The sequence below is a fragment of the Palaemon carinicauda genome, chromosome 1 (genome assembly GCF_036898095.1).
Source record: "Palaemon carinicauda isolate YSFRI2023 chromosome 1, ASM3689809v2, whole genome shotgun sequence".
In the NCBI taxonomy this organism is placed as follows: domain Eukaryota; kingdom Metazoa; phylum Arthropoda; class Malacostraca; order Decapoda; family Palaemonidae; genus Palaemon; species Palaemon carinicauda.
Genome location: NC_090725.1, coordinates 79,080,662 through 79,088,161, shown reverse-complemented (window position 1 = coordinate 79,088,161; position 7,500 = coordinate 79,080,662). Strand labels below are relative to the sequence as shown.

The 7,500-nt window shown below is 40.7% G+C and overlaps 2 protein-coding genes across 2 annotated transcripts in view; one reads left to right on the top strand and one right to left on the bottom strand.

The window, feature by feature from the left end:
* The window catches only part of LOC137648144 (uncharacterized), an 874,425-nt gene that overhangs the window by 161,305 nt on the left and 705,620 nt on the right, over positions 1 to 7,500 (top strand). The gene's annotated exons all lie outside the window — the stretch shown is intronic.
* The window catches only part of LOC137648499 (serine/arginine repetitive matrix protein 2-like), a 2,025-nt gene continuing 197 nt past the window's right edge, over positions 5,673 to 7,500 (bottom strand). The window contains exons 1-6 of the mRNA XM_068381451.1: positions 7,377 to 7,500; positions 6,676 to 7,148; positions 6,396 to 6,635; positions 6,210 to 6,309; positions 5,978 to 6,123; positions 5,673 to 5,937 (exon numbers count right to left, since the gene is read on the bottom strand). The exon at positions 7,377 to 7,500 is cut by the window's right edge and continues 197 nt beyond it. Coding sequence (XP_068237552.1) covers positions 5,673 to 5,937; positions 5,978 to 6,123; positions 6,210 to 6,309; positions 6,396 to 6,635; positions 6,676 to 7,148; positions 7,377 to 7,500 — 1,348 coding nt within the window. The remainder of the gene's footprint in view (positions 5,938 to 5,977; positions 6,124 to 6,209; positions 6,310 to 6,395; positions 6,636 to 6,675; positions 7,149 to 7,376) is intronic.

Sequence of the window (7,500 nt, the reverse complement as noted above, 5' to 3'; positions counted from 1 at the left end):
TCCAACTAGGGTTGTAGCTTGGCTAGTAATAATAATAATAATAATAATAATAATAATAATAATAATAATAATAATAATAATAATAATAATAATAATAGGGTCTTTCTGGCATTTTCAAACTTTTTCTATTGTTGTTGATACCATTACATATTTATATAGAATATATTGTTTTATTTTTAATCGTATTGTGATCATTTATCATAATTTTGCTCTTGAACTCGGATAACTTGTAATAATAATAATAATAATAATAATAATAATAATAATAATAATAATAATAATAATAATAATAATAATAACAGGGTCTTTCTGGCATTTTCAATCTTTTTCTATTGTTGTTGATACTATTACATATTTATATAGAATCTATTATTTTATTTTTAATCGTATGGTGATCATTTATCATACTGTTGCTCTTGAACTCGAATAACTTATATTGCGAGAGTACATCGTAGAGAGTAGAGGTCCCCCTCTTTTTTTTTTTTTTTTTTTTTTTTTTTTTTTTTTTTTTTTTTTTTTTTTTTTTTTTTTTTTTTTTTTATGTCGGCTACCCCCCAAAATTGGGGGAAGTGCCTTTGGTATATGTATGTATGTACATCGGTACATCGTCTTACATCACGGACGTACTCCTCTCTATGTCTATGTCTATGTCTATGTCTATGTCTATGTCTGACGGTTTATCAAGTATCCCTGCTTTCGCTATTAAGCGTTCAGACGGGATTTCCAAATCACTTATATTATAGTTAAAAATGTAAAAGTCTATGTAATATAAAGAGGGTTAATTGCATTTGTCTCAGTGTTATAGCTGAGTGAAAATAAATGGGTTTTCAATAGCTTTTTTTTCCACCTTAGAGGAATAAAACAGGGACTTGATTGTTTTTTAATTGATGGTTATTCCCTAGTTCAATAAGTTTAATCTGTTAAAAATAATTGCAATGAGTGTGATTTTATTTAGACTTTATTAATTTGAAAATTTTTGGAGATTATAAATTTTGGAATGGACAAATACTTATTTTCAATGCGGCATACATATGTGTATATATATATATATATATATATATATATATATATATATATATATATATATATATATATATATATATATGTGTGTGTATATATATGCATATATACATATATATGTATATATATATATGTAAATATATGTATGTATATATATACATATATGTATATAAATATATATACATATGTATGTATATATATATACATATATATATATGTATATATATATATATATATATATATATATATATATATATATATATATATATATAATAACATTTCTAAACGGGAGAAAAACAAATGGCGAATAGATTTCTTTTAAACTGTATACAAGATAATTCAATTTAAGTTTTAGTTCATCTGGATCATGTAATTTCCCTTAGCTGTATTGGTAGATTGATTATCATCATAAAAAATTTAGGGACATGAAAATGTTTCTCTTATGTAATATAATTGGATTTTACAAGTGTCAATAATCGTGAAAATTTGGAATATGGAACTATTGAAGAGAGTTCAATAATTCAGAAAATTATTATTATCATTATCGTTATCGTTATCGTTATCGTTAATGTTATTTCCATGTTATATTTTATGTGAATTTGTATTCTAATATTGGTTTCCATATTTTTTACAATGACAATGATACTAATGAATTTGTATTTTAATATTGGTTTCCATATTTTTTACAGTGACAATGATACTAATGATAATAATCCTAATAAAAAAAACTATCTATTAAGATTTATTTTTATTACAGATGTTGTTGAAGAAAAATATGAACTAACTGTAACCTTACTTTTGGACTACCCTGTATATCTTCCAATATTGTGAAAAAGATGATGAAATAACTGAAACCCCAACTTTTACCTCACCCTGTATATCTTCCAATGCTCCAAGTTGCCATTTTTCCAATTGCTCCAAAAGGAGAACATTGAATATAAATTCCTGGATAGAATACTAGTTTTCAAAGGTATTTTTTTTTTTATTTCTAAATTACCAAACTTTCTACCTTCCATCGGGTTCCAACTTGAGGTCCTCCTATTGAGATACAAGAACGGGTCCAACCCAGGTCCCAGGTGCCCAAATAAAGTTTTCCCCAATTTACTTAAGGTTTGTATATCGTCACCCTCATAAACTAACTGCCTAGGTCATTTTCTCCACTTGTTGGGAAATAAAAAAAACCTTCTCATTTCTTAATTCTTTATTTCATTGTGTTGAGCTTCAATTAACAAATTCTAATTCACAAATTCTTCTATTAAGAATTTGTGAATTGAAACTCAAGACAATGATATAAAGAATTAGGAAATGAGAAGGTTTTTTTTTTTTTTTATTTCCCAACAAGTGGAGAAAATGACTTAGGCAGTTAGTTTATGAGGGTGATTCTCCACTTGTTGGGAAATAAAAAAAAAAACCTTCTCATTTCCTAATTCTTTATATCATTGTGTTGAGCTTCAATTAACAAATTCTAATTCACAAATTCTTGTATTAAGAATTTGTGAATTGAAACTCAAGACAATGATATAAAGAATTAGGGAATGAGAAGTTTTTTTTTTTTTTTTTTTTTTTTTTTTTGGATTTCCCAACAAGTGGAAGTTAGTTTATGAGGGTGACGATATGACATACTTGCGTTTAGTAAATCTTAGAAAGAATTACAGAGGCTATAGAAGATTTGAATAGAGAAAGCAGAAATCCAGGACTGAAAATGAATGAGTGAAACTAAGATAATGTTCAATGAAAATGCAGACACATCAAATAAGAGTTAAGAAATATTTATTTCAATGTTTTTGCTGTTCATAAAATATTTCATTTTTCCTTGTTTCCTTTCCTCACTGGGCTATTTTCCCTGTTGGGGCCCCTGGGCTTATAGCATCCTGCTTTTCCAACTAGGGTTGTAGCTTAGCATTTAATAATAATAATAATAATATGGATGAACCTGATTTTTAATGAGTATACGTGCTCAAGACAGACAGTGTTTCCCCTGGACACGACACCAAAGTAAAAAGAAGGATAAGCTTAGAATGAATAGCATTTGGTTAACCGGACCCAACGTTTCTTGCCAAGAACGAGCTAACCACCAATAGGTGGGGTCCCTGGAGAATTTGCCCTCTGAAAGAAGATGCATCTCTATGTCCAGTGGAGTGCCTAAAGGTCTATCTTCGTAGAACTTCAGCAAATGACATTATGAAAAGTAAATTGCTATTTTCTCCAAAAAAGAAAAGTATTTAATCAGGTGGTCCTACCAGCATGAACTTGTGTATCAGAAACTTGGAGCCTTACTAAAGACTTAGAACATAAGCTAGTTGCAATAAAAAGAGCTGTTTAAAGAATAGTGATGGGATTAACAATGACAGAAAAAGAGCGACCTGGATATGTGAGCAAACTAAAGTAGATATTCTAACATGTAAGAAAAAGAAATGGACATGGGCAGGACACATAATGAGAATGACAGACAGTAGATGGACATTATGAATAACAGAATGGGCCGCTAGAGATTGCCAACGAAGCAGGGGAGGGAAGAGAAGACGATGTATTGGCGAAGTAAGAAAGTTTACGGGTTGTGGACTAGCATGAAAGGCCATAAATAGACGCAAGTGAAAGGACCTGTTTGAGGCCTTTGTTCTGCAGTACACTATTAACGGCTGATGTGGATGATTGTTTATTACATACATACATATACCAAGGCACTTCCCCAATTTTTGGAGGTAGCCGACATCAACCAATGAAACAAAACAAAAAAGGGGACCTCTACTCTCTACGTTCCTCCCAGCCTAACAAGGGACTCAACCGAGTTCAGCTGGTACTGCTAGGGTGCCACAGCCCACTATTGTTTATAACTTAACTAATATATAGCAACGTGCCAGCATTCATTTGAACATCGCTACGAGTGAATATGATGAAGGAATACAACAATGATTGATGTTTAAACATATTTATACCTCGTATCTGAATCGTACCTTGGACCTTTGAGAGGAGTCTCAGGAGAGGCTTTGCTGCATGTGCCTTGGACCTTTTGAGAGGAGTCTCGGGAGAGGCTTTGCTGCATGTACCTTGGACCTTTGAGAGGAGTCTCGGGAGAGGCTTTGCTGCATGTACCTTGGACCTTTTGAGAGGAGTCTCGGGAGAGGCTTTGCTGCATGTACCTTGGACCTTTGAGAGGAGTCTCGGGAGCGGCTTTGCTGCCTGTACCTTGGACCTTTGAGAGGAGTCTCAGGAGAGGCTTTGCTGCCTGTACCTTGGACCTTTTGAGAGGAGTCTCAGGAGAGGCTTTGCTGCCTGTACCTTGGACCTTTTGAGAGGAGTCTCGGGAGAGGCTTTGCTGCATGTAGCTTGGACCTTTGAGAGGAGTCTCGGGAGCGGCTTTGCTGCCTGTACCTTGGACCTTTCGAGAGGAGTCTCAGGAGAGGCTTTGCTGCCTGTACCTTGGACCTTTGAGAGGAGTCTCAGGAAAGGCTTTGCTGCCTGTACCTTGGACCTTTCGAGAGGAGTCTCAGGAGAGGCTTTGCTGCATGTACCTTGGACCTTTGAGAGGAGTCTCGGGAGAGGCTTTGCTGCATGTACCTTGGACCTTTGAGAGGAGTCTCGGGAGAGGCTTTGCTGCATGTACCTTGGACCTTTTGAGAGGAGTCTCAGGAGAGGCTTTGCTGCATATACCTTGGACCTTTTGAGAGGAGTCTCGGGAGAGGCTTTGCTGCATGTACCTTGGACCTTTCGAGAGGAGTCTCAGGAGAGGCTTTGCTGCATGTACCTTGGACCTTTGAGAGGAGTCTCAGGAGAGGCTTTGCTGCATGTACCTTGGACCTTTTGAGAGGAGTCTCGGGAGAGGCTTTGCTGCATGTACCTTGGACCTTTGAGAGGAGTCTCGGGAGAGGCTTTGCTGCATGTACCTTGGACCTTTTGAGAGGAGTCTCGGGAGAGGCTTTGCTGCATGTACCTTGGACCTTTGAGAGGAGTCTCGGGAGCGGCTTTGCTGCCTGTACCTTGGACCTTTCGAGAGGAGTCTCAGGAGAGGCTTTGCTGCCTGTACCTTGGACCTTTGAGAGGAGTCTCAGGAGAGGCTTTGCTGCCTGTACCTTGGACCTTTCGAGAGGAGTCTCAGGAGAGGCTTTGCTGCATGTACCTTGGACCTTTGAGAGGAGTCTCGGGAGAGGCTTTGCTGCATGTAGCTTGGACCTTTGAGAGGAGTCTCGGGAGAGGCTTTGCTGCATGTACCTTGGACCTTTTGAGAGGAGTCTCGGGAGAGGCTTTGCTGCATATACCTTGGACCTTTTGAGAGGAGTCTCGGGAGAGGCTTTGCTGCATGTACCTTGGACCTTTGAGAGGAGTCTCGGGAGAGGCTTTGCTGCCTGTACCTTGGACCTTTTGAGAGGAGTCTCAGGAGAGGCTTTGCTGCATATACCTTGGACCTTTTGAGAGGAGTCTCGGGAGAGGCTTTGCTGCATGTACCTTGGACCTTTTGAGAGGAGTCTCAGGAGAGGCTTTGCTGCATGTACCTTGGACCTTTTGAGAGGAGTCTCAAGAGAGGCTTTGCTGCATGTACCTTGGACCTTTTGAGAGGAGTGTCGGGAGAGGCTTTGCTGCATGTACCTTGGACCTTTTGAGAGGAGTGTCAGGAGAGGCTGTGGTTCATGTACCTTGGACCTTTGAGAGGAGTCTCAGGAGAGGCTTTGCTGCATGTACCTTGGACCTTTTGAGAGGAGTCTCAGGAGAGGCTTTGCTTCCTGTACCTTGGACCTTTTGAGAGGAGTCTCAGGAGAGGCTTTGCTGCATGTACCTTGGACCTTTGAGAGGAGTCTCGGGAGAGCCTTTGCTGCATGTACCTTGGACCTTTGAGAGGAGTCTCGGGAGAGGCTTTGCTGCATATACCTTGGACCTTTTGAGAGGAGTCTCAGGAGAGGCTTTGCTGCATGTACCTTGGACCTTTTGAGAGGAGTGTCAGGAGAGGCTGTGCTTCATGTACCTTGGACCTTTGAGAGGAGTCTCAGGAGAGGCTTTGCTGCATGTACCTTGGACCTTTGAGAGGAGTCTCGGGAGAGGCTTTGCTGCATATACCTTGGACCTTTTGAGAGGAGTCTCAGGAGAGGCTTTGCTGCATGTACCTTGGACCTTTTGAGAGGAGTGTCAGGAGAGGCTGTGCTTCATGTACCTTGGACCTTTGAGAGGAGTCTCAGGAGAGGCTTTGCTGCATGTACCTTGGACCTTTGAGAGGAGTCTCGGGAGAGGCTTTGCTGCATATACCTTGGACCTTTTGAGAGGAGTCTCAGGAGAGGCTTTGCTGCATGTACCTTGGACCTTTTGAGAGGAGTGTCAGGAGAGGCTGTGCTTCATGTACCTTGGACCTTTGAGAGGAGTCTCAGGAGAGGCTTTGCTGCCTGTACCTTGGACCTTTTGAGAGGAGTCTCAGGAGAGGCTTTGCTGCCTGTACCTTGGACCTTTTGAGAGGAGTCTCAGGAGAGGCTTTGCTGCATGTACCTTGGACCTTTGAGAGGAGTCTCGGGAGAGCCTTTGCTGCATGTACCTTGGACCTTTGAGAGGAGTCTCGGGAGAGGCTTTGCTGCATATACCTTGGACCTTTTGAGAGGAGTCTCAGGAGAGGCTTTGCTGCATGTACCTTGGACCTTTTGAGAGGAGTGTCAGGAGAGGCTGTGCTTCATGTACCTTGGACCTTTGAGAGGAGTCTCAGGAGAGGCTTTGCTGCATGTACCTTGGAGCTTTTGAGAGGAGTCTCGGGAGAGGCTTTGCTGCATGTACCTGGGACCTTTGAGAGGAGTCTCAGGAGAGGCTTTGCTGCATGTACCTGGGACCTTTTGAGAGGAGTCTCGGGAGAGGCTTTGCTGCATGTACCTGGGACCTTTGAGAGGAGTCTCAGGAGAGGCTTTGCTGCATGTACCTTGGACCTTTTGAGAGGAGTCTCGGGAGAGGCTTTGCTGCATGTACCTGGGACCTTTGAGAGGAGTCTCAGGAGAGGCTTTGCTGCATGTACCTTGGACCTTTTGAGAGGAGTCTCGGGAGAGGCTTTGCTGCATGTACCTGGGACCTTTTGAGAGGAGTCTCAGGAGAGGCTTTGCTGCATGTACCTGGGACCTTTTGAGAGGAGTCTCAGGAGAGGCTTTGCTGCATGTACCTTGGACCTTTTGAGAGGAGTCCCAGGAGAGGCTTTACTGCATATACCTCGGACCTTTTGAGAGGAGTCTCAGGAGAGGCTTTGCTGCATGTACCTTGGACCTTTTGAGAGGAGTCCCAGGAGAGGCTTTACTGCATATACCTCGGACCTTTTGAGAGGAGTCTCAGGAGAGGCTTTGCTGCATGTACCTGGGACCTTTTGAGAGGAGTCTCAGGAGAGGCTTTGCTGCATGTACCTTGGACCTTTTGAGAGGAGTCTCAGGAGAGGCTTTGCTGCATGTACCATAGATCTTTGAGAGGAGTCTCAGGAGAGGCTTTGCTGCATGTACCTTGGACCTTTGAGAGGAGTCTCGGGAGAGG